This window comes from Danio rerio, chromosome 20 (genome assembly GCF_052040795.2).
Source record: "Danio rerio strain M-AB ecotype USA chromosome 20, GRCz13ab, whole genome shotgun sequence".
Taxonomy (NCBI): domain Eukaryota; kingdom Metazoa; phylum Chordata; class Actinopteri; order Cypriniformes; family Danionidae; genus Danio; species Danio rerio.
Genome location: NC_141040.1, coordinates 7,685,947 through 7,713,033, shown reverse-complemented (window position 1 = coordinate 7,713,033; position 27,087 = coordinate 7,685,947). Strand labels below are relative to the sequence as shown.

General features: G+C 33.4%; 1 protein-coding gene across 5 annotated transcripts in view; it reads left to right on the top strand.

Moving 5' to 3' along the window:
- The window catches only part of usp24 (ubiquitin specific peptidase 24), a 150,281-nt gene that overhangs the window by 52,539 nt on the left and 70,655 nt on the right, over positions 1-27,087 (top strand). For 3 of the 5 annotated variants that reach the window (XR_015518055.1, XM_087297922.1, XM_087297921.1), the window contains exons 10-18: positions 256-414; positions 501-615; positions 8,766-8,869; positions 9,954-10,061; positions 10,691-10,786; positions 19,027-19,188; positions 25,386-25,493; positions 25,611-25,760; positions 26,770-26,901. Coding sequence is in view for 4 of the 5 variants with exons in the window: in XM_087297922.1 (XP_087154048.1) it covers positions 256-414; positions 501-615; positions 8,766-8,869; positions 9,954-10,061; positions 10,691-10,786; positions 19,027-19,188; positions 25,386-25,493; positions 25,611-25,760; positions 26,770-26,901 (1,134 nt within the window). In the remaining variant the exon portion in view is untranslated. Of the gene's footprint in view, positions 1-255; positions 415-500; positions 616-8,765; positions 8,870-9,953; positions 10,062-10,690; positions 10,787-19,026; positions 19,189-23,014; positions 23,111-25,385; positions 25,494-25,610; positions 25,761-26,769; positions 26,902-27,087 lie in introns of all 5 variants that reach the window. The other 2 variants (XM_087297920.1, XM_087297919.1) reach the window with 1 other exon arrangement.

Here is a 27,087-nt window from a genome sequence, read left to right as displayed (position 1 = left end):
GGAGGTTTTATGCTATATCTTTTTTTTTTTTTCAAACTACTACAGAAGTCCCTTTTTAAACTGTAGAGTTCAATTCTCACCATCAGAAATTGTTGAAGCCGAGATCAAGGTCATTTAATGCTGCTTGAAATCATTAACATTAAAAACTGATCAACATATACATATTTTAAAAGTGTATTACAATTAATATGCAGGTTGAAATGTCTGCACTGTTTGAGCTGTACTCACGGTTGTTGTTTTTCTGTGTTTGTGCAGCGTCTGGTGAGTATTCCTGAGCTGCTGTCGGCCATTAAGCTGCTCTGCATGCGTTTCCAGCGGGAGTTGGTGAACGTGGTTGATGACCTCCGGCTGGACATCCTCCTTCGAATGCTCAAAACGCCCCATTTCAGTGCCAAGATGAACTCGCTCAAAGAGGTTTCGAGTTTCTTCCACACATTAGGTTTAAAGTTCAGTCATGCCTGAGCTCTTTTCCTCACGCTGATGGCTCTGTGCTCCCACAGGTCACGAAACTCATCGAGGAAAGTACAGTGTCTAAGACTGTGAAGAACGCCATCGACACAGACCGACTTTTGGACTGGCTGGTGGAAAACTCAGTGCTGTCGATAGCTCTGGAAGGTGAGAATAAGCCAATCCAGTTCAACAAAGATTTCATAAGGTTTTAATTTAAAGCTTATGAGAAAAAATATAATATTCAGCAAGCAAAAATAAATAAGTAATTAAGCTTAAGCTATAAATAAAATTACATGTACAATATGTTATTTGACCTTCTATTCAAGGAAAGATTTATAGACTAAAACATTTATATATCAATTCATTTAAATTTATATAAACTAGTCCTTTTAAAAATGCTATTTTTACATTATGCATCCATTTTGCATTGTCTCTTTTGTTTTTTTGTCTTGTCTGTATGTCTTTGTTTTGTTTCAGCGTTGACTGTTGATTTTTTTTAATCTAAAAAATACCTTTTTAAAAAAAATCCCTTTAGTAATGCATGTACAGTGTATGGTCTGATATTATAACATTACAGAAATAAAATTTAATAAAACTAAATTCATAAAAAAAAAATAATGAAATAATATAAATGATGAAATAAAAACACTTTAAATAAAGTACTTTTTATTTTTGCTAGTTTCCATTTAAATTATATCAAAAACAACATTGTTTTTAATGGATTTCAACAGAGAAACTAAAATGACCAAATGGATTGTAAATGTATTAAACAACAATAGTAATATTTTAATAAATATCTAAAATAATATTTGTTATCAAAACATATTAGAATATAAATTTATAAATAAACTAAAACCAATTAAATTGATAAATTATAATACAAATATTTACTTATATTATAAAAACAGCTAGTAAAAATTACAAAAACACAACTGAATGACTAAAACTAAAATTTTAATGACACTGAAATGTCTATGGTGCAGACACGAATAAGCATTTAAAATGTATCTTTAAAATTTAAAAAATGTATATTCGTTTTTGATTTTACATTTTTACTATAAACAAATGCAGGAAAGATTACAATGTATTATAATTCATATATTGACCTTATTCTAAAATGCGGAAGTGCGCCTGTTTTCGCGATTGTCTTAGAACTTCCGATTCAGTCGCCTATGGGAAAAATGACTAGGAATAATAAACGGCAGAATATGGCCAAACTACTTGCTCAACAAACAAATGTTTGCATGACTACACAGACCAAGTAGCATAATATAATAAGAAAATATTAAATTGCAACATCAAGCAGCGTAACGAGCAGTTGTTAACGTCAAATAATGAATGGAAGTGAATGTGACCGGATGTCGCGAGACAAAAAGATTCAAATGGCAGCGCCCACTCGTCAGCTGAGAATAAGGTGAATACAGTTATAGTCAGAATTATTAACACCCCTTTGAATTTTTTTCTTGCTTTTTTAAATATTTCCCAAATGATGTTTAACTGAGCAGACACTTTCACAGTATTTCTGTGAATATTTTTTTTCTTCTGGAGAAAATTTATTTGTTTTGTTTTTTTGGTTAGAATAAAAGCAGTTTTTAATTTTTTAAACACCATTTTAAGGACAAAATTAGTAGCCTCTTTAAGCTTTTATTTTTTTTTTTTTTGATAAACCATCGTTATAGAATAACTTGCCTAATTTCCCTAACCTGCCTAGTTAACCTAATTAACCTAGTTAAGCCTTTAAATGTCACTCAGCTGTATAGAAGTGTCTTAAAAAATTTCTAGTCAAATATTATTTGCTGTCATCACGGCAAAGATAAAATAAATCAGTTATTAGAAATGAGTTATTAAAACTATTATGTCTAGAAATGTGTTGAAAAATCACTCCATTAAACAGAAATTTGGGAAGTAAATAAACAATAATTCTGACTTCAACCGTATATAAGATAATTTATCAATATTTGGTAATAATCAGGGCTTAACATTAACGTTTTTAATCACCATCCACTGTGGCTAGTAGTTTTATTATTACTAGCCTCTCTCCATTTCTCTAATTTTGTTGTTGGGAAAATATTTTATATGCAAAGAATTTGACTTTGACATGCTAAAATGAATTGCTTTAGATTTTGTGTTATGTCCACATGCCTCCTCATTCATTTCACTTTTCTGTGTGTCGTGTATGAGCTTGCTCGATGAGGATTAGCAAATGGGCTGTGGTTTTATAGTGCCATTAGTTTTTATTTCATAGGAATTTTAAGGGCTCAATACTAAAGATTTGCCAAATTTTTTCTCTGGTTTAAAGCAAAAGCGGCAACCGCTGCTGCTTACAAAATATCTGGAGCTCTTGAAAGCAGCAGGACTATAAGTGCACGAGCACCACTTTTTTTCCATTTAAACCGAAGTTTTCTTTTAAAAAACGTCCTGCCGTTATCAGCGCGCAATGAATCTTGGGACGTTTGAAGCCATGAAGGATCCACTGTTTATGTTCCTTGTTACCTGGATAACGAAGGACACATTTGGAAGCTGCGTTTGAAGGTACTTCGAATTTTTCGAAGAGGATGCAGCCTCTGAAATGAGACACAGCTATTAAAGTCTAGGGGCCTTATCATACACCCGGCGCAGTGTGGCACAAGACGTGGCGCAGTAGTCTTTTGGTACTTTCAGCTTGGCGCAAGAGTCGTTTTGAGGCATTGCGCTACGCTGTTTAAATAGCAAATGCATTAGCGCTCATTTTTGCGCCCATAGGCGATCTGGTCTAAAAAGGAAGGCGTGCTGAGGCGACCGCTGGCGCGTTGCTATTTTGAGAAACTATAATAGATTTTTCATTAGACCAAAACTAACCCGGTCTAAACTCCTTGCTTACACACTGCTTAATACACACAAGAGAGCAATAGGCAAATATCTTTACATTTGAAAAAAATTAAATATTAAGGATATATATAGGATATAATAAGAATAGATATAGAATATAAATATAAAGGATTAAAGTATTACAAAACATATTATTTTCTAACCTACATAAATATGAAAAATCACTGCTTTTATGTCTTCTTCATCTCGGGAGGCTTTTTCAGTTCATTCATAACAATTTGCTTTTGTATAATGTTATTATTATTAGCAGTATTATTAATTATATCCATATTTATATTTGTTTCATTAAAAACAAGCTTAGATTTGCCCACCTGTCAGGTTTTAGACCATATGGGGCACATCATGTGTTTTAGGATATAACTCAGGTTTTTAAGCACATTTTGCTATTATTATTCATTTATTCGTTTGCTAAAAATTAGAACTGAATTTAGAAATAGTTTTGAAACGAATATTTGCGCTTAACAAACAAAAGTATTTATTTATAGACTAATTGATGTCTGTGCGTAAAGGTTTCCCTATCCAAGAGCGAAAGTGAAAGTCGTTCCATTATCTCTCATTCTCACGCAGTAGATGCTCTGTTTAACAGTTTTCTGTTAAAAAACTGTTAACTGTTTGCTTGTGAAATGCTCATTTTTTCCACTTAGACTTACTTTGCGTCCTGTAAATAGCGAATGTGCTCTTGGCGTGACGCAGCTGACTCTTAAAGGGAATGGGAGATGAGACTCAAATTGGTTTATTCTCAAAACACACCTATAACTCATTAAGAAAATAAACTCAACCCTTTTAGAACATGCGCCGCGGCGTCCTTAAATTAGCTAAATTATTCCCGTCCTTAAATTAGCTAAAACGCGTCCTGACACGCCCTAAAGCGTTTGCGCCCTGCGCTTTGCGCTCTGCGCATGGAGCGTCAAAATAGAGCCCTAGGTAGCAAAGCTTCTTGTTTAAACAGTAACTATCAGAGAGGTATGCAAAATGCTCATCTGAGTCTGTGTTTTTTGTGGAGACTCACTTATTACTTCCTTTAATAAGTCTCAGTGACGAGATTGGGAGGCAAAGGCTATGTCTATAAATGTGTCGTGTATGCGGACGTTCACACTTTCACGCTGAGCAAATCCTCTACGTGTTAAAGTGTGCAGAAGGCAGAATCTCAAACGGTTGCTTTGTGCCTGAAGCCTTTTCACCTCACCCACTCATTTCTGTCATCCATTTATTCACTCGTCTTTATCTGACACCACCTATTGTCTTTTCCTCTCTTTGTTCTGTTTGCGTTTTTTCTCTTCATGCTTATTATTTTGCTCCTCATTTTCCCTTTAATGCCTTTGTTTGGTTTAACTTTCTCTTTGCTTTCTTCCTTTAACTTTCTTTTTTTAAACTCTCGGTTTTCTTGTCTCTATTTCACTACTTTCTGTTTCAGTTGGACTCTTTTTCCCTTAATTGTAAACATTCAATCACATCTAAATCATCAGGGGGTTCATAACTTTGGGTATGCCAGTGACTGTGCTGTGCGCATTAGCCTAGTATCCCGTATTCGTCAGAGGTTGATGCCCCAATTGACATGGGTATTAGCGATTTTAACACTTTTAATATAGGAAGTGCTCGGCTATGCAGAGACCATTATTAATCAGAAATCTAGTATACATAGCTTTACGTTTGGAAATGCAGTCTTGAATTTACTAACAGTTGGCAAGTACCAAAGAACAGAAGTAACACATTGATCAAATGTAGTTTTCAGTCACGCTCATGTAAGTCATATTCAACTCGTTTAGTTTTTCCTTTATTCATTTTTGATTTCCCAACACATGATTTATTTACAACACATTTTTAAACATAAGAGTTTAACTAACTTATTTCTAATATCTGCTTTTTTTCCTCTTTCCCATAGAGTCATTTTATTAGTTATTTTGCAAGACAGTTGTATTCAGACAAAGTCCCTTTAAGTATTTTATAGTTTTTTATTCAGATTAAAGTGTCATTTAAAGACTTAATCAGGTAACTACGAAAGTTTAAATAATTAGTCAAATCATTTTTTAACTGATTTGTTGTGTTTATCAAAAATATACAGTATATATTTCTTAAGTAGGCTAATAATGCTGACCTTAATGTTTTTAAATTAAAAACTGCTTTTATTCAAGAAATAAACTATAAGAAATAGGACTTATTTTGACTCCAGAAAAATATTTTTTAGGAAACACTGTGAACATTTCAGGATGGGAAGGCAAAATATATTGACTTCAACTGTAGGACTATCTGATTAAAGTTTACTGGTGCATCATTGTGCCTTAATGTACTTGTAGGTTAGAAATGTGTTATCCTACACCAGTACAAAGTTACTTGTCAAACAAATGAACAAGGAAGATTATTTTGAGTTTAAGGTATTTAATTATCTTGTTTATGAAGACTGCAGAGTGATGCGTGAAAACAAATGACTTACATTTTTTTTTTATATTTTGTGATTTATGTTAAAATGTGCCTCCCAAAAGTACAAGTACAACTCTCCGCAAATGATCAAAGGAAATATATTAATGCAATTCAATTATATAAAATATGAACTGATGTTTACTTTAAACTTTTATTATATTGCTCTATTAATAATTTTTAATAAGATTTTGTCAAATAAAAGATTTTTCTAGAGTCATCCACCATATTTTTGTGGCTTAAAAGTATCGGTTCAGGCACCGTTTTGGCTCCGGTATCATTTGAAAAGTATCGATTTAGCACCGGTATCGAAATAAACCCAAACGATACCCAACCCTAATTGTCAGCAGTACTCTTTCAGTGTTGAAAGACGGACCTTAGTCAAATGATTTCTATGTTAATAAAGTTTACCGTATGGTAATATCACTACAATATTATGGACTGAAAATGCTGCTCTCCGAGTGTAAACATGTAAGCAACACAATAAAACCATTATCGTTGTGTAGGATTTTCACTGCATTATGTGACCAGAATAACACACGGCTTTCTGACGCTACCTACTGAGTGCATCTAAGTTAAAGAGAAAAGCAGAGTGTTTTTCTCTCATTCACCTTGCAGTAACAAACATTGCATGAAAAATGCACGCTTCCAGCAATTACTCGAATCAAATACCTCGTTTGTCACGAGGGGCATGATTCCTGAATAAAAGAGCCAAACTGCAGTTAAAGTCCACCATTTATTAATTTGGCAAATATTATAATTTGGCAAATAATTTGATAACTGATGTTAATGTAAACACAGTCACTGTCTTTCTCCTCTGCCTCTGTGTTTTTGTTTTGCCTCTGTTAAAATCAGCGCCTGCCCAAACCGACACTCCCATTTTTATGCAACTTTTTACGGACCTTCCCTCTTTTTCTCCTCCAACACTCCCCCCTAAACAGAGCTAGACACGTCCACTTTCCTGACTTTTTCAAAGTAGAGGTGTGAAAAAACCCTGCTAAAACAAGGGGGTTTCACGGCCCTTTAAGTCAGTTTACACACAACAATTGACTCTAAAATTACACATACTATTATTTCCAATTGCTTCCAACCCTTCATCTTTAACCTCTTTGTAAAAAGTCAGATTTTAAAGAGCGTGTCCTTTAAAGCTTGTCAGTAAACGACCAGTGTTTTGATTTGTAGATGTCACTGCATAGAAAAAAACTGCATCTATTGTATATTGCTTTGACAACATTTTCTATCCAAAACTGTCATTCACAGACAAGGTGACAAATGAAAGTAATTACAGATCCAGTACAGTATAATTTGTCTTTGCGATTTATCCATTACACTGGGTCTTGTTTACAAAACAGTTTGCTGTCAAAATGCTTTGAAAAAGCATGTAATCCACCAAAATCTTCAGGCAGAAAAATAAACCTTCCATTTGTTTCTGATACTGAGATTTTAATACTGAAGTCTAGTTAGAGGCATAAACGAGCAGTTCAGCTTTGATCAGTGTATATTTTGGGCTTTGGAATTTTGTTTTAGAAACAAATATTGAAAAGCGAGCCATTTTTTTTTCCATTTTAAAATTTAAAAAAGGAAAACTGAAATACGAGGCATTTGACTTTTTCATGGTGGAAAAACGGATAAGCAAATTTGACAAATGGTTTAATTTTTATTTTTTATTTCAAATAACAAACTATAAAATCACAAGAAAACAAAATTGAAAACATGTTTTTTTATATTCTGGGACCAGATGTGCCTACTCATTCATGGTGACACATTGCTGCTACACACAGGCTACTCTATAGGCTTTTAGTTTTTTCCCCACTTATTTATGTTATATAAAGGTATTTTCTTGTGATAATGGGATTTTTTTAAGACATATTTTCTTCATTAAAACTAAATTTTTCTCATATAAGGGCTGGTTAATGGATATATATATATATATATATATATATATATATATATATATATATATATATATATATATATATATATATATATATATATATATACAGTTGAAGTCAGAATTACTAGCCCCCCTAAATTATTAGCCACCATGTAAAAAGAAGATTTTCTCAACACATTTCTAAACGTAATAGTTAATAACTCATTTCTAATAACTGGTTTATTTTATCTTTACCATGATGCCAGTAAATAATATTTGACTAGATATTTTCAAGACACTTCTATACAGCTTAAAGTGACATTTAAAGGCTTAACTAGGTTAATTAGGTTAAGAAGGCTGGCTAGGGTAATTTAGGTAAGTTATTGTATAATGTGGTTTGTTCTGTGGACTATCCGGAAAAAATATAGGTTAAAGGGGCATATATATATATATATATATATATATATATATATATATATATATATATATATATATATATATATATATATATATATATATATATATATATATATATATATATTTACATTTTTTTTAAATGTTGCATTTAACCTTTAACGTTACATGCAGCCTTATCGTTGATTTACAACACTTAAAAAAACGTTTTAATATTGTTAATATTGCTTTAAACAGACTTGACCAAAAATGGTAAATGTCAAAAATTGAGCATGCATATTACCATGGTGTCTACTGTACACAGCAGCAGTAATTTGTAATTGCTTCTGTTTAATTTTGATGTGACACGTCATGACGTTTATATGGATTGTAGTAATGTTTGATATTGACTGAATGCTAGTGGACGGAGCCTCTGCTCTGGAACCGGAGTCTGTGTACTATTATGACATCACATGCCACCTTGCTGGCAAACGGGTCAGGTTTTTTTTTAAACTTCATTAATTGAATTGTTTGGTAATAATGAGGAGGAGATTTAAAGCATTTTAATCTCAAAGGTTTTTGTATGTTATTTTTTGTCAAAGCTTGTACAGAATGTAAAATGTACAGTTTGACCTATCTGTGATCAAAATGCAAAATGTTTCTCAGTCTTTGAGAGCAAAATGTTGAGTTAAAAAGTAAAAAAAATTTTTTTTTTAGATTTGTGAAAATGCTTAAAAGAAGTGCATTATTTCTGTATTTGCTGTAGGAAACATTGACCAGGCCCAGTACTGTGACAGAATAAAGGGCATCATTGAGCTGCTCGGCAGCAAGCTCTCATTGGATGAACTTTCCAAAATATGGAAAATACAGGTGAGCCTTTATAAATAATCATCAAATCTGTGCTCTCTCAGAAAAGAATGTGTTCAATATTAACAAAAAAACCTAATGCGATACTACTTGATGTTTAATTAAACAATATTTTGTCACTAATCGATGACTTGTTTTTTGTTTACCTGTTTAAAATCAGTATTCTATGTGTGATTGTACACCCACAAAAATTCATGAAAATGGCTAATTTGCTTATGTGACATCAGAAAAATTAAGCAGAGAAGTCTACAGATAAACCTAAATTTGAAAAAGATGCAAATGTATGATTAAGTTTTCAGTCGGTGTTCATCCACATGACCATTGATTTTCAGCATAGAAATGAAGCTGTGAACAGTGTTGAGATTTATTCACAAGACAAGGTTTGCATCCTAAAATGGTACAGAGATTTCAGGATGAAAGTGGCACAAACCTAGGGGTAAACCTAGGGGCCGGTTGCAGTCTGCAGCCCCGCCTTTGTGTACACGCGCGTCTTAAGCCTGGTTTATACTTCTGTTTCAAGTGATCAGCTTGACCCATGGTGAATGCAATACGTGCTGCTGTGCCTTTATAATGACACAGATCACTCTGCCTGTTCATGCCAGAGTCCTGCGGAAAAAGTGACTGACAGGTGGTAATTTGTGTCTAACTTATCTTTATTTATGATTTGGTTATGGGTAAAACAAAGACCATGCGGGTCAGGTAGTTTAAACGGTAGACTACAAATAATTAATTTGATATGAATAAATTAATTATTCATAAATAATAATTCAACGCCGCCTATGATGACGATGCCATCGTCCATTGCGATGTTTCACATTAGATATCATATGATGCCAAATTAGTCGACATCGCCCAGTAATCAGTCAATTTATCAATTATCATTATTTTTAATTCGTCAAATAATTTTTTTTTTTCAGGAATGAATGTAAACATGCATCGATGCATTTCCAGTAAATCTACAAATTTATTTGGATGCAATTTATTACATATGCTTATCATTCCAGTCCTATAAACATTTTTATTATTATTGTTGTTAGATTAAATTGGTATACATGGTTCATAGATGTACACCTAATTTTGTGTGCAGGCTGGTCAGTCCTCCACTGTGATCGAGAACATCCACACCATCATCGCTGCTGCTGCTGTCAAGTTCAACTTTGACCAGCTCAGCCACCTCTTTGTCCTTATACAGAAGGTCTTGTCCACCCTCTTCTGCACTCACCATTCTGTGTTGAGCTGTGTTTTGACTGACTCGTCATGAGCTCTTCATGTATTTTGTTTCAACTTTCTTAGCTTTGTTTTGTCTTTTGTCTTGTTTGCACTCTTCTTCTTTTTGATTTGTGATTTTTTTTTTTGACCATCTTGCTTTTGCACTTCGTCTTTCTGACCTTTGTTTTGGCTGTCTTGATTTTGTTTTTTTGATTTGTTATTTTAACATGTTGTCTTAACATGTTTGTCTTGTTTACACTCGTCTTTCAGACCTTTATTTTGACTGAGCCTTGTTTTATGTTTTAGAGCTTTGTTTGGACTGTGACTTGTCTTGTTTTTATCTTTTTGATTTGTGATTTTAACCGTCTTGTTTGCGCTTCATCTCTCTGAGCTGTTTTTCTGTCTTGTTTGCACTCTTCATCTTTCTGAGCTGTTTTGTCTGTTATTTGCACTCTATATTTTTCTGTGCTGTTTTGTCTGTCTTGTTTATACTCTTCATATTTCTGAGCTGTTTTGTCTGTCATTTAAACTCTTTGTCTTTCGGAGCTGTTTTGTCTGTCGATTATGCCCTTTCTGAACGGTTTTGTCGTTTTGTGTGGGTGTGTGTGTGTTCAGAGCTGGGAGGTAGAGAGTGATCGCGTCAGACAAAAGCTGCTCAGTCTTATTGGACGGATTGGCAGAGAGGCTCGATCTGAGGCAACCACAGGAAAGGTGCGTGTCGTCATAATCATGCTTGCTTCTTTTCCTTAACTGTTTGCTGAGCTTTAAAAATGTCTCTCTGCTGAAATGCTTTAATATGGAAATGTGGAGGTAAGTGAGCTGGTGAGAGTTTCATAGTATCGCACTTGCATTAAAACAGTAATAATCGTAGCTAGAAAAATTTAGAAAATTCCACCAAAACGTTTCATTTTTTTAGCTTATAAAATATGTATGCAAATTAATGCAATATCATATACAAACAACAAAAAAAAGTCAACATATGAGCCTTGTCAATAGCTCTTTCCAACCCAAAAATTTTAATAAACTATGCGCAAAACTGGATTATCGCATAAAAGTTTGTTGTTTTTCTCTTTTTACTAGGTATGGGTTTATGTCAGATACTGGTTTTTGTTTTATTGTGTAAATATTTCAGAACTTTAATTCCAAATGCAAATTGAACTATTCAAAAATGCTGTTGTTTTTAACTTTTTAAAAATGGTTCGAATAACAAATGCTGAGGGTTATTTTACAAAATATTATTTTCGTAACTTTTCTGAGTTGAAAATATTCAACTCTGTCTCTTGTAAATGTAAGCATAAATATAACATATTGGATTAATAATTGACCCTTCGCTAGGCCACACCCAAAAACTGCCACACACCAATCACAACTTAGCAACCGTAGCTACGTGCAGGAGGTCTGTCCAGCTTTAGGGCGAAGGAAACAGGCCAAAGTGTTGTGCATATAGATTATGCAAATCTAATACCCGGTATCCTAAAAGTTAGGAAATAGTGGTGAATTTTTTTTCCCCCTTTTCAAAACCAAAACCCAAGAATAGGAATGCCAGCGTGGATCAAGCTGTGTGAGAGGCCATAAAAACAGCACAATCCAGTCTTATTTCCATCTGTTTCAAGCTACGAGTATTTGCATTACATATCAACAGAACAAAACAGAGATATGATCCCAATCTGAGCACTTGCGATCAATATGCTTCACCCACAGCAGTTTTTCAGTAATTTCTAACCTTTATGTTCATGTCAGAGCTACAATCAACCGATGTTTTCATCAGTTTTTTGGAGATTTAGTCATTGGTGATGACGTTATAGCGGATTAGTGTCTGCTTTTATATTTGGTGTTGGAATAATATTTGCTGGTAGGGAAAATGTATTTGTTGACTTCTGCTTTAAATACTTTGATTTGCATTTCAATTTATTTATTTATTTATTCCACTTAAATGCAAATTAGAATAGAAACAGTATAAAAATCACACAAACATACTGACAGTTATAGGTACTGTACATTGTTATTATGGGTCAATGATGCTAATATTCGGCACAAATCCATCAATATCCCCTTTCTGGCTGTTTATTCAGAGTGTATTATGTAGAACTGTCCATGCGTGTTTCCTCATCAGTTAATAATGCTCAGTTTCATTGCACAGCAATTAATCTATCAGGCTTTTTAGTTAAAAAAGAGAAATCACGGTTTAATTTGTTATTATGAGATTATTTTTCCATTTCACCTCTCCTGCTGTGCTTGAACTAAGCTGTTGAATGGTCAGCGTATGAGGCGGCTAGGCTAACCTAGCTTCAACTCTGATTAAAATTATTTTCTATTTGGTTGCGTATCATGTCGTAAATATGCATACTGCAGTCCTTTTTTTGTCTGGCTTTCTCAGAAATCTCACCTGTTCACCAAAAAAGACCAATTATATCCATGGGAATGTCTGACACTGGCTCATACATATTTTAATGTACTTGCCAAGCATGAAAGCTTAACAGGCATAACAACAGTAACTAAGTAGGACAGGGCTTAGCAAAGGGTCAGTTAATTAATGTGTTATTGTTAATGTACTGGGAATCATCTGAATATTAACAGTTTAATATTGTGTCTTAATATCTTTTAATTTATAGGGCCCTATCATACACCCGGCACATTGCGCCGCAAGGAGCCATGCAATTGTTGTTTGGTAGTTTCAGCTCGGCACTAGAGTCTATTTGATTTTGCACCACTCAGTTTAAATAGCAAATGCATTTGCGCTCTTATGTGCACCTATAGGCTTTCTGGTATAAAAAAGGAGGCATGTTAAGGCGCATTGCTAACGCATTGCTATTTTGAGGTACTAAAATAGACTGCTCAATAGACCAGCTGAGAGGAGGTCTAAAATCCAGCGCAGAGCGCGTTAGTTGTGCGCCTCGCTTAAAGATTGCTTAATACACACAGGATGTACAACAATATGCAAATAATTTAAGGATTACAATATTGCAAAAATTATTATTTTCTACATGAATATAAAAACCATACTTTCATGCCCTCTTCATCTCGGGGGCTTTTTCAGTGTATTCATGACAATTTGCTTTTGTTTAATGTTAATATTAGTAGCAGTATTATTTATTATATGCATATTTATATTTGTTTTTATTAAAAACAAGCTTACATTTGTCCACCTGTCAGATTTTAAGACCATTTGGGGCATAGCATGAGTATTTGGAAATAACTCAGTTTTTTTTAACACACTTTATTATTATTGTTAATTTATTTGTTTGCTGGAAATTAGAACTGAATTTAGAAATAGTTAACAAATCTTTGCGCTTAATAACCAAAGTAAATTGTGTATAGGCAAATGGATATCTGTGCGCACAAGAAGTTTCCCTATCCATGAGAGTGAAAGTGTAACTGTTTTCTCGCCCGTGAAGCACTCAGTTTTTCCACTTACAAAGTCCGCCATGTAAATAGCAAATGCGCTATGGCACGACGCAACTGGCTCTTAAAGGGAATGAGAGATGAGACTCTGATTGGTTTATTCTCAAAACACACCTATAACTCATTAAGAGAATAAGCTCAAGCTTGTTAGACCATGCGCCACGACACAAAGCAGATTTTTTGTCCTTAAAATAGCAAAAGTAGATTCAGACAGGCCATTAATCCTTTCACGCACTGGATTGTCAAAATAGAGCCCATAAATTTTAAGCCAATTTTACACAGTATAGAATGCATAATACTTTATATAATACAGGGGTGATAGCGTTCCGGCACCACGCCGGATTTCCGGCGTACTGTGGCTGCGGGTAGGGTTGTGACGGTGAGGAAATTTCCCCACCGGTTCATCGACATGTGACAACACCGGTAATACCGGTATCACCGTGGGAGTGGGCATTTTTTCATTTCCTCTTTTTTTTCTGCTTTTAAATAGCTTATAAATGCGTGCGTATAAAACTTTCACTTTCAGTTTTGCGGGAGTTGCCAATTCGATGTCAATTGTTTGAATGGACGGAAAGGAAACTACAAAAAAAATCCCTGTTATTAAACAAAACATAACTTTTATTTACATAACGAATAAAACACAACACTGCTACAGGCTGAAAAAACTGTGTAAGTTGGAACCATACAAATAACAACCATAAACGCCTATGTTATATATTAACAGCTTAGTCCTTATGAACAATCCATTTATAAAATCCATTATTAACGAATTTAGGCTATTGAAGAATAAACCGAATATGAAATATGATCCTTGCATAATGATCACAACTAAACAAGCGAGCACTCATTTTATATTTAAACTATATGAAAAAAAATTAAGAATTGGAACATTATGTAAAAAATCAAAGGGCAGGCTAAATAAAAGCGCCTCGTCAGAGCTAAACATCACCGCACATGTGTCAGTTTACAGCTTCTGGAAAGATCAGACAACCTATACAGATCACACAATTTCAATAAACAACATGTAAATGTATAAATATTTCGATAAGTATTGTTATGGAATATTTATAACTAAATGATCTTGCTTTTTGGTTTTATCGATACAGCTTTGATCTCTCTTACAAGCGGCAGTTACAGGCGCAGCATAAGGGCGTCTCACACTGTCAGTGGCGGAATACACACAGCACTGCCAAGACGTTTTATTTTTATTTTATTTGTTGCAGATTTGCGCGTTGTTCCTTTTAAAAAAAAACTTTTATTTTTTAATTCTCTCAAGTTAATGTTGTCTATATCGAGTCCCTCGGATTGGAGTTCAGTGCACATTAAGACTATTGACCAACCGCCCTGTAAGTTTAAACACTACAGGTCCACAGCTCTGGTGTGGTATGAATTACACGTTTTAAATGACAGCGAGACATGCTACGTTTAGTTTTTATTGTAAAATATACATTATAACCCAGTACACGGTAAAATAACATGTTTTGAATGGCTTGTCTATTGACGGCGTATAGCCGTTAATTAAATATGCTGAGCATATTTTCATAAAAATTAAAACACATTAATACAAATTAGCCACCCTTTGATTTTTTTTTTCGTTTACGTATATTTTTATCAAACGAAAAATGCAATGAATTTTTAATTTTAGTTTTCATTTTATTAGAATTAATAGGCCTATATAATTTATAGGCTACACAACTCATATCTTTGGCTCCAATTGCGTTTTTACAGATATCCTACCAATAGACTTTTTTTTGGCTCAAAGACATTTATGCCTATTAATTTCAGAGGTGCATTTTGACAGATTTCGTAAAGGCTTCAGCTATTCTACCTGTCAGCTGCACCTGCCTAAGTTTTGCAACTTGACTTGTGTTGTGGCTCGATGTCTGAATGAGAGAGAGAGAGAGAGAGAGGGAGAGAGAGAGAGAGAGAGAGAGAAATCAGTCCTCAGATTCGATGTGTGGCCGCACGTCTCAGTTACTTTATTGCAATTTTTAATATTGGCTCATCTAAATAAACTTTTCATATATTAAAAGCCGAAATATTGCCAGACAGAAAAAGCAACTTTCGGTTTTTGAAGAGAGCGGCCTCAGTTATAAAAGATGCGCGCACACACAGGATTCGATCTTTTTGGCCTAGACATTATGAATTTTTTTTACATTAAACACATAATCAAGTGGAAATAAGAACAGCTGAACTTCGGAAAAAGTCCTCACGTTACCACGATGTTTCTCTGCAGTTGGATTGTCAATGGCGCGGCATTAAAAAAAAAAAATTTATTATTAAACATTGTGAGATGATGGTCGCGTGATTTTTTTTAAATGAGAGTATGCGTTGCGTATTTATGGCCATTGATCTATCCGCGACCCACCCATAGTTAAACATGAAGGTGCGTGTATAAATTAGTTATGTTTCCAGATACTGCCACCTTTGTCAGGCAAAGTTTGCAGATTGCCTCATTAACGTCGTCAGGTTCTCTTATGCATTTGGTTTGAACCCAAAATTTTGCCAAACATGCGCTTTTGCAATGCGTTTTGACAATAAATCGTCCGCCATCCTCTTTCTGTAAATTCGACTCCTCTTTTCTCCTCACGTGGTAAATGAAATATGACGCACTGCAGCTATGTTTAGATTTTAATTATAGAGCATGCTCTCGTTTTAAGTCAATTATTTATAATTATATTTTCCATTTATTTTAAATAAATTTTTTATAAAAATAAATAAAAAACGAATACCTAAAAAAAACAAATGTGGGGACGGTGTCACGGTAGAAAAGTGATGTCACCGGTGTTGCGTCTTAACACCGGTATCACCGTCAACACCGTCTATCGTGGCAAGCCTAGCTGCGGGGAAAAAAAAATCAGGTTCACGGATATTGATCTGTCATTTCTCTAGATTCACAGAATTCACTCACTGCTGAAAGCGCCGGATTGGTTTTTATTAAGTGCCATTTTGTGTGCTCGTGAATCATCTTTTGAGTGTAGACGCCATGTAAATAAAAGATTAATTGTGTAATTTAGAGAGCTTTATAAATTATAACGGATCTTTGTGAGATCTTCATGAACTAAGATTAGTGACGCTTTTTAGTGATAATAAGAGGAGCGTGCTTTGCACTTTCCAGGCTATAAACCATTCAGAATTTGTAAACTTTCGTTTTCGGCACATATACGCTGATATGTTTTGGGAATGACATCTGCATATTTACGCTGGGTTTATTCACGAAATAACGGTGAAGCAATAGACGGGACAAAAATATATTTCCCCCTTCTCCTTAAACAACTTAGTGTTTCAGCTATGAAATAGTTCAGTTTTGTATGTAGCCTAATGGCAAAGTGTTTATATTTAGTTTCGTTTTTTATTCAGCTTATTTAGAAAAACGTTTGGAGCATTTTTTATTCGTTAAAAATAAGTTGTTTTAACGAACAGCGCCCAGCGGAAGACCATCATTGTCTGTTTGATCAGTTTGCCTTCTCAGATCATCACGACTTGCCTAAAATAAAAGATATAAAACAGTTCAAGTATAAAACAATGGTAGCTTAAACGTTAAAGAATGTGTGCTATTAGGCGCATAGTTTGCTTATAAAAAGCTTGCAGGACATCGAGGCGCCAGAGCAATCACTTGCATTTTTTCAGTGGGAGCAATTTAAAGTTATCCGTCATTTTTGCTCACAAAGTACGAGTAATACATCAAAAAACTTTACAGCGTTTTTATAAAATAAAGAAAACCAAAATTATGCGCTTTCTGTCGTCTGGTTTTTGAACAGGAGCGCTTAACACAATGAAGCAAAATGTATATGCCTCACAGACATAATAAATATATTTATAGAAAGCTTTAAATTATTACTTAACGAAATAAAACAAATCGAAAACAAAAAAACTCCTTCATGTAATCCGTAAAGATGAATTTCTAAAGGCGAGTCCAAGAGGAGATTGCCAGTCAGGATCTTTGCGACACTGACTCAGAATAAGTTTATTAATAAATAATTAAGATATGTCCTTACTCTTTCCTCGACACATTCATTGTTATTTGTTTTTGCCGGTGCTTGGGGCGAGTTTTAGCTTATTGTGTGCGCTTGAACGCGGTTTCACAGTAGCAGTTTTAACATGGAGTGACACGACCAATGGACACGACATTTGACGTACAGATGACACTGGCACATGCCACTGAGTGTAGTGACACTTCCGGTGGCACGTCCGGTTTTCCACTGTCATGTGTCACTCGCTAGTGGCATGTGTAGTGACCTGTGTCACTCAGAGTGTCGCGCTGCATGTCACTGCAGTGACATCGACACCCGGCGAAGCTTATGACATTAATTAACACGAGCAAAATCATATTTAATCATTACGCGACTTTTAACCTAATTTATCGCGTCGCAAGTTAGTTTATTTTCTGAGCTACTCCACGATGTTTTAATTTAAACGCATTTATTTTATGTATTCGTAGTCATACTTCCGTACGTAATATAGTCATTTGACAGTACATGTCAGTCAAATTTATTGTGGCATGCTTATGTATGGGAGGGGTTACACTTATCTGTTGTACTGTATATTATTGCATCCTGGCAGTTCCTTTGTTCCTTACAATATGGACTTCTCTATGTTTTTAATTCATTCATTTATTTTATTATTTAACTTATTTTCATTTTAAGGTATTTTAAATAATATCCTTTAAAAAGTTATAATAAAATGCATGTTGAAAACTCATAACATATATGCATGTAAGATAACAGGTGTCATTTGCCTAATGATTTTTAAATATTAAAGCAAAGAGACTTATAACATTAATGTGCTTATAACGTGCTTATACTGACACCTACTGGCACATGTCACAAGATCACTGACACTGGCATGTGTCACTGACATTACTGGCATGTCTAAAAAGAGCCACTTGACAATAATGATGATCAGGGTTACACATAGGCTGTTAATATATTTGGGCCCAGGGGCCCACAAGTTATGTGTTAAAAGTGCGTTGCATACATAGTACCCCCTCCCCTACTCACCTCAGGGGCAAGGAAAAAAAGTTCAGGCTCAGGAATTTTTTCCACTATCAGCCCTGATAATATCTATCGTTTTAATTTTTAGTTATATACTAAATATAACTATATAATATTATTTTAAACATTTTTAAACATTTTTATATTAGATACATCTTATAATTCAGTGTTTAATGTTTTATGTGACTGTTGGTCTGGTTAAAACCTTAAGACTTTGTTCTCTAGAATGTAATATGCTACATTTAACTTGATGCCATTTTCCTTATTGGTTACTGTTTGTTTGTTTGTTGTTTTGTTTTAGAATATATGCATTGATTCAATCAAATCTTAAATTAAAATGTTTACAAACTATATATATTTTTTTAAAGATCATGTGACACTGATGCGCTGGATGTTCTAGCTGTAGTATTTTGGTTTTAAAGTAAATAAAATGCTTTAGTATATTTCATAATTTATCTTAAGTAGATTATCAAAAATGATACCTTATTCTAAACATTGACATTAGACTTGTGACTAAAGGTAATATAAAAACTGTTTTTGTGGTGTGCGTGTCAGGTGTTGGAGGTATTGTGGGAGTTGGCACATCTGCCCACTCTGCCCACCTCTTTAGTGCAGCAGGCTCTGGAAGAGCACCTCACCATCCTCAGCGACGCATATGCTGTCAAAGAAACCATCAAGAGGAACTACATCATCAAGTGCATCGAGGACATCAAGAAGGTCAGCTGATACTGTAATACCCATAACACTACAAACAAAGTCTTTTGCACACTTTATTTACACAATAATACTAATATGATGACTTTTTCATAATGTCACATTGCTACATTATTGTTTGGTTTTTCTAGCATTATGAGAAGTCACTGTCTGGCTTGCTTCTAGTGGTCTGGTTTGAGTGAGGGTCTATCAAAGCCCCAATATACTCTTGGAGAAGTACTTATTTGTTCTTTGTTTCGAGATGATAAGTCATTTGAAATACCTGAGATTATTTATGTACTGTAAATATGTGTGGCACACTTTCCTCTCAATAGCAACATAAATCGCAGATTTTAAATAGCAGCGGTAAGATAAGAGCAGTTAATAAAGCATGTTATCTCTGTATAAGACCTGCACAAGAGTCAAGTCACCTTACATTTAATTTATAGCACTCTTATGTTTATCTTTTTACTCAAATCTGACTAATGGATTGAACGAAAAAACGAACTGGAAAAGTTTTGCTTATTGTTACTCATTATTAACTTCTTGTTTGTTGAATATTTTCTAGACAATATCACATTCATTCAGGAACATTCATACATTGTCGTTCAGAAAAACATTGTACATATTACTTATGGTTATCCAATATTATAACATGAACCTATTGAAGAAAATTTATTTGTATTTTTTTGCTTTCATATATTGAATTATAGATAAGGTCCAAGTGAATTCTAATAAGGTTCATTGCACGGTCAGTTCTTTTGGACTTTCAAGATGATGCAGATGGTCAGCTCACACATTCTTAAATCAATTCAAAGCTAAATATGATATACTGAGCAGCCTTACTATGATGATACCCACCTCTACGTCTCATCTGTTTGTTCTTCATACTCACTTGAAGTATATCGGGTCTTCACTCTCACTCAAATCTCTTTTACTCTTTATTAGGGATGCTCATAATAACCGATTCACCGTTAATCGAAACATTTGTGTTTTAAATCGAAACATTTGCGTTTTTTAACCCATTAATGGTATTAGTAATCGATTTAAAAAAGTATTTATATATATGTGTGTATGTATGTTTGTGTGTGTGTGTATATATCATGAGACGGTGACGTGCAACCACACGTGTCTACCGATATTTTTTGCGAAAGAAACAAAATGAAAAAAGGATATTGCTGGTCGTAGTTGGACAATGATTGATGCCAAACCAGTGTTGATGCTGATTCACTCTGTCCTGGGGTCTGTTCTTCGTACGTGGATTACTCAGTTAGCTGGATTTAGATATTGACGATTTGACACGATCCAGGATCGTTTCGTTCTTCAAAGCTGATCCGAGAGTTGTTGTTATAGCAACAGTTCTGCTAGCTCAAACCTGATCGGGAGCAGGTTCAAATCATATAAACAGGATTAGATCGGCTCAGTTCATGCAAAGATAATAGAGAAAGTATGTACTGAATTCTGATATTTTCTTACAGTAATAGTTATACACTTGGGAAAAAATATATTATAACTATATATATATATATATATATATATATATATATATATATATATATATTTTATATATATATATAAAAAATATATAAATATATTTTAACTATATATATATATATATATATATATATATATATATATATATATATATATATATATATATATATAAAGTTATAGTTATTAATAAAATAAATAAAGTTTTATATATTAATAAAACTTATGCAATCTGCACCCCCGAAGTAAAAGTACAAAGATTGCCACAAGGTGGTGCAAAGAAAAAACTTATTGATATAAACTTTTTAGATCGCTTTAGTACAAATTGTGTATGATAATAGAAATGCAGAATATGTGACTTTTAAAACAATAAATAATACATTAATGCAGTCGTAAACATGTTTTGGCAGTTAATATGCCAGTGATTATGCTTCAGCAGACGCCTTTCACAAATTCAAAATGCTTTTGTAAACATCCAGTTATTCCATAAAGTGATTAATAAACCGGCTACTATTGACCTTATTCTAAAATGCGGAAGTGCGCCTGTTTTTGCGATTGTCTTAGAACTTCCGATTCAGTCGCCTATGGTAGAAATGACTAGGAATAATAAACGGCAGAAAATGGCCAAACTACTTGCTCTACAAACAAATGTTTGCATGACTACACAGACCAAGTAGCATAATATAATAAGAAAATATTAAATTGCAACATCAAGCAACGTAACGAGCAGTTGTTAAGGTCAAAAAATGAATGGAAGTGAATGTGACCGGAAGTCGCGAGACAAAAAGATTCAAATCGCAGCGCCCGCTCGACAGCTGAGAATAAGGTAATTAATAAAGAAAATCTTTTCTAAATGTAGAACTAAATACACTGATATGCATTGAAATACATGATGAATACTCTTGACACAAGTGTAAAGCCTGCAGCTCACAACAAATGTGGAAGGTTATTGCGTGTCATATTTAACAAACGGTTTACTGCTAATTTGATGTAATTTTGCTCACATGGATAATTGAATATTAATCAGATGATGTCATTACGCTGCTGTGCCGTCAGCCAATCATGGCATTGCTGATCATGATTTCGAGGATTGATAGATCTGTCCTTCACAAAACACGCAGCAATCTCAGATCGGTTCATCCAGACATTCTAATCTGATTTGCAAACTTGTTTAAAGAACCAAATTAGAGAGAGGTCAGTTATCAAGATTAAAAGATCCCGGATCTACCAAGTCATCTTAGATCATTTAAGCTAGGTACGAAGAACGGACCCCTGGATTCGCGTCATAAACATTTATGTTTATTTGCACAAAGCCGCAAAACAAAACTTTCTGAAATGTGCTCTGCTTTGGAAACAAGCCGGCCACAAGTCAGGATTTTCTCTCCATCAGACAGAGCGCGCTCCGGCACCTCTCATAAACACAACAAATAGGATATACTTGTGATGATTTACTGAACAACCAAGAAAGCAACCTTTATCCATTTGGAAATTTACAGTTATTAATAGTTCTCATATAATATCCGTTTTTTTTAATTAGCGTACATATTTGACGAATCAAACAAATCCAAAGATTTTCTTGATTTTTGCATATTGGTAACTCCACCAAAACTTTTCATTTTTTTAGCTTTTAAAATATGTATGCAAATTAATGCAATACATATACAAACAACAAAAAAGTCAACATATGAGCCTTGTCAATAGCTGTTTCCAACCAAAAAATTTCAATTAACTATTCGCAAAACTGGATTATCGCATAAAAGAAGCGTTTTTATTCAATGAGTCAAATCGAACTAAATCATTACTTCCTAGTTATCTGGCGCCAAATATTTAGTGGGGCTAATAATTCTGACTTCAACTGTATTTTTTGTTAAAGTTTAATATTAATCTAAGTAGTTAGTGGCTAATATTCGGTTAATGAGCTGTGGTTGTTGGTTGCCAAAATTAACCAAAATGAGCATCCCTACTCCATATGCTTTGTGCTTCTTTCTAAAAATTCCCAACTCAGAAAGTAACAAACTATGAACACAAAATAAAAAATATATACTATCAAAACAAAATCACAGTGACACATTTTTGAGCTTCCTGGCTTCTCTTTCAGGCAGAATCTGTGCAGTTGGCTATTTTAAGAGAGCTGATCTGGGAGCATAAAGGTGTTGTTCTGTCTCTAGCGCTAGATGTATATTTTTGGCACTCTAGTTTCAGCTTGCCTCATCTCACACCCAACACACACATACACGTGCACACAGTCACTCACTTTGCTCCATCTCTGCGCTTCAGCCTCTGGTGTGATTTGGGTGCAGCGTCTGCTACAGAAACTCTTAGTGGCACACACACTGAATACTGAAGTTTATGTCTTTAGATGCAAATACAGGAGGATTCAAAGTCTCCCAGCGAGACACAGGTCTCTTTTCTAACTGGCACCTGGGGCAAGAAGAAACCGAGCTCATTGGCTAAAGTAAGAGAAGACCCACCCCTTGAGTTTAACACTGACCAATCATAACTTGAAGTCTGAATCTCACATCAACAGATCACATCAAATGTTGATTTTGCAAAAACTGCTGATTGGAGCTTGATTCACGGGGAAGAATGGTAAAGAAATGTGTGATTTGACAAAAGGGCACTTCTAAGGGTTTGTGTATCAGCTAATAACATTTTGAATCTTTTATCGGATGATTTGAAATTGTTTGAAATCAGACGCTAACACGGTGGTTGGTAGATGGGTCAATGATGTGTGATGTTAAGGTCTTAATTATTAATTAATGTTTGAAAAAAGTAAAAACGTGATTTTAATGTGTAATAATTACACACTAAGCCGACACCAAACTACTAGTTAAAACAACTACAAAACCCAACTGTGTTGTCGCCCCTCCTTGGCTCGCTTCTGGTCCAGTCTAGACCAAAAACCTGCCCGTGACCACCCCAAACAGAAAAAAAGCCTACTGAAATAAATTCTGAGGTTAACCCATTGTTCATTCATTCATTAATTTTCTTTTTGGCTTAGACCCTTTATTAATCTGGGGTCACCACATTGGAATTTCCTACTCTCTGAGAGAGATGTCACATGTCGCCCTATAATAATAATATGATAAATGTATAACACTATATAATTATTTTACTCCAGCGATTTAGTATTTTTTTTTGTTTAATTTTCTAATAACTTTTTTATTAATGTTTTCCCACATTAAATACTATAATAATAATAGTAAGTAACATATTGTTTTTAAACTATAAAGGACTGGTAATAATAGTTGCAACTAATATAGTAATACAAATAAATTAACTGTTATTAATGAATAAAAAATAATGTATGCATATATATATATATATATATATATATATATATATATATATATATATATATATATATATATATATATATATATACATGTGTGTGTGTGTGTGTGTGTGTGTGTGTGTGTGTGTGTGTGTGTGTGTATATATATATATATATTATTAATATATTTTAAACAATAAAGTAGTTCACTAGTTTATATTGATTTTAAATTTGTTTACTATAGTAATTCATTTTTTTATAGTAATTCGTTTTTTATATTTTACTACAAAACAATTTTATCTATGACAAAATTAAGATCCTGAATTAGTTTGTTACACTTAATCTTACATCTAGAAGGTCTATTATGTTTTCTTTGTGTATGTGGATACAAGAATAAAGTGTTTTAACAATTTTTATTTATTTATTTACATAATTTGAGTTCCAAAACTGCACAGATGTTAAAATTATTGATTCGACATATTAATAAAATAATGACTAAAATGTGAAACCCTAAACTTTTCACAGTCTAATGCATGGGCGATCTCGATTGGCATATTTGTGAAATACAGTAGGTGGTGATAATGCTGCTAAGGAGTTAGTTGTCGTTAAATAAGAAAAAATACAAGAAGATTGATCTATTATTAACCATATATGGTTCGCCCCTGCTTAGATTGTGTTTTTTTTTTTTTAAATGGATCGTTGGACTGGTTGATAAACAAAACGCCGCAGGCACACAATGTTCTGGTTTGACTTTGTTTTGAATTGTTGTTGGCCAAACAGAACAACGATAATAATTTGTCTAAATTTTAAATCACTAATTTACTCCTTGTTTGTTAAACTAATAGTATGATACAATAGTGTGCTGATATTGTGTGATATTGCTTGCATGTTTTAAATATAAGCAACAAAAACATTAAATAGGTATTTTTTGCTTTCAGAACTTACTATAGATTTATTCTTGAAGCTTCATTACTGTGCTTTGGCACATTCATTTTTGTCATTTTAGTTTTTGTATGCTGGATAATGACTGCTAACTCATTGCTTTTTTTGTTCCTTTATTTTGGATGGTCCATTTTATCTTTTATTTGATTTTGTTTTTGTTGTTGTTTTGGATGCCTTTTATTTTGGTTTGGTTCAGTTTTTAGTTTTCATTTGAAGTACTTTTCATCGTTTTTTCGAGTTGTTTGTACTTTTCTTTTTTGGGCTGACTCAGTGTTGACACCTTCCGGTAAAAATAAGTGCTTGTGCATACAATGGGCAAACAATTATAAGCATCAAGCACAGTACAAACTGCTTTGATAACACAATTTGTATTCATACCTTAGCATGCACGTAAAAAAACCCAAATGTACTTAGGGCTTTACACATCATTGACCCAAATGCAGATTCCATTACTCCATGAATGCTCTATGTGTCGTTGTATTTATATATGTGTGTGTTTGTGTTTGTATTGTAGTCTTCTCAGCAGACTAACCCTCAGACAGTGTGGGTTGTGCCAGCTTTACGGCAGCTTCACGAAATCACACGGTCTTTTATCAAACAAACCTACCAGAAACAGGACAAGGTAAAGCCACACAGTCTTCGAAAATAACCATCCTGCCTGTTCCATAGTACAGTACAAAGCTCATTTTTCATGCTGTAAGTGACGATGGATTGTACATTGTGTCGTTTCCTTTGTCAGAGTATAATCCAGGACCTAAAGAAGAATTTTGAGATCGTGAAGCTGATCACAGGCTCCCTGGTGTCCTGTCATCGATTGGCCGTGTCTGTCGCTGGATCCAATGGTCTTTCCGGGTCCACACTGGTTGATGGACGGTATTCCTATCAGGAGGTACACTTGATGATCATTAGTTATCATTTGTACAATCGAAAATTTATTTTGACAGTAAAGATTACTAAAGTGTTAAAAAGCTAAATTAATAATAAATTATTGAATATTATTTATTATTATTTATAATTATTGAAACTTACAGGATCTTAATGGTTTATTTTGGGTATGTTGTTTATATGAAGAAATATTTTTTACAAGTTAAACAAAAATTTTAATAAACAATAATCGCAAAACAAGTGTGATTAAAAAGTATTTTTATATAATATTTTTATATAATATATATATATATATATATATATATATATATATATATATATATATATATATATATATATATATATATATATATATATATATATATATATATATTATTTGTATGATATTTTAAAAATGTATAATGAAGTTATTTATGTATGAATAAATAACCCTTAGTAAAAACCTTTAAAATGCAGATTAGTCTATGCAAGTGATGCTGAAGTGAATATTTGTGCTCCAGTAAAGGAGAAAAAAAAATTGAGAAAATTACTTTTAATCAAGTGTTTTGTAATTAAAATATATAGTTTAAAAAAAGAGTTCCAAACACTTATTTGAGGTGTTTTTTTTTTTTTTTTTTAAGATTGAATATTGCTAAATGAAAATACAAAAAGACTAAAATCTTTTTTTGAAGATATTTTTAAGAACAATTTTTAAGTGTTGCACCTTAAAAAGGTATTATGAATCTTGCAAAAAGATGCATATCAGATAAAAATAATATTCATAATATAAATATTAATAGAAAAAGATATAGATCCTAAACATAAATCAAAATGTCTTCTAGTTTCTATTCAATCAAGATTATGTAAACAAAGTCTTGTAATTTCTCCTGGTTCACAGATGAATCATGTTGTTATTTGAGATAAAAATTGAGTATAGGATAAAAATATACTGAAAGCCTACTAAAGTGACTCATGTGATGCCAATCATTCTGTGAGAATAACAAACAGGTTTTTTTCTTTTACTGTTTTGCCAGTATTTGGAGGGTCACTTGAAGTTCCTTGCGTTCTTCCTCCAAGAGGCCAGTCTGTACCTGGTCTGGAACAGAGCCAAAGAGATCTGGGAATGCCTGGTATCCGGCATGGATGTTTGTGAGCTGGATCGAGAGGTGTGTGGACGATGCAGTGTGATTTTTATTATTATTTTTTTATTTTTGTTTTTTTTATTATTTTGTGTGTGAGCATGTGTTCTTCTCTTTCTTTTTGTTCACTGGTTTCCTTTGTTTTAGTTTATTTGATAAAATTCTTTTTTTTTTTTTTGTTAAGATGCTTAGGGAGGTGTTTTGTTTGATTAG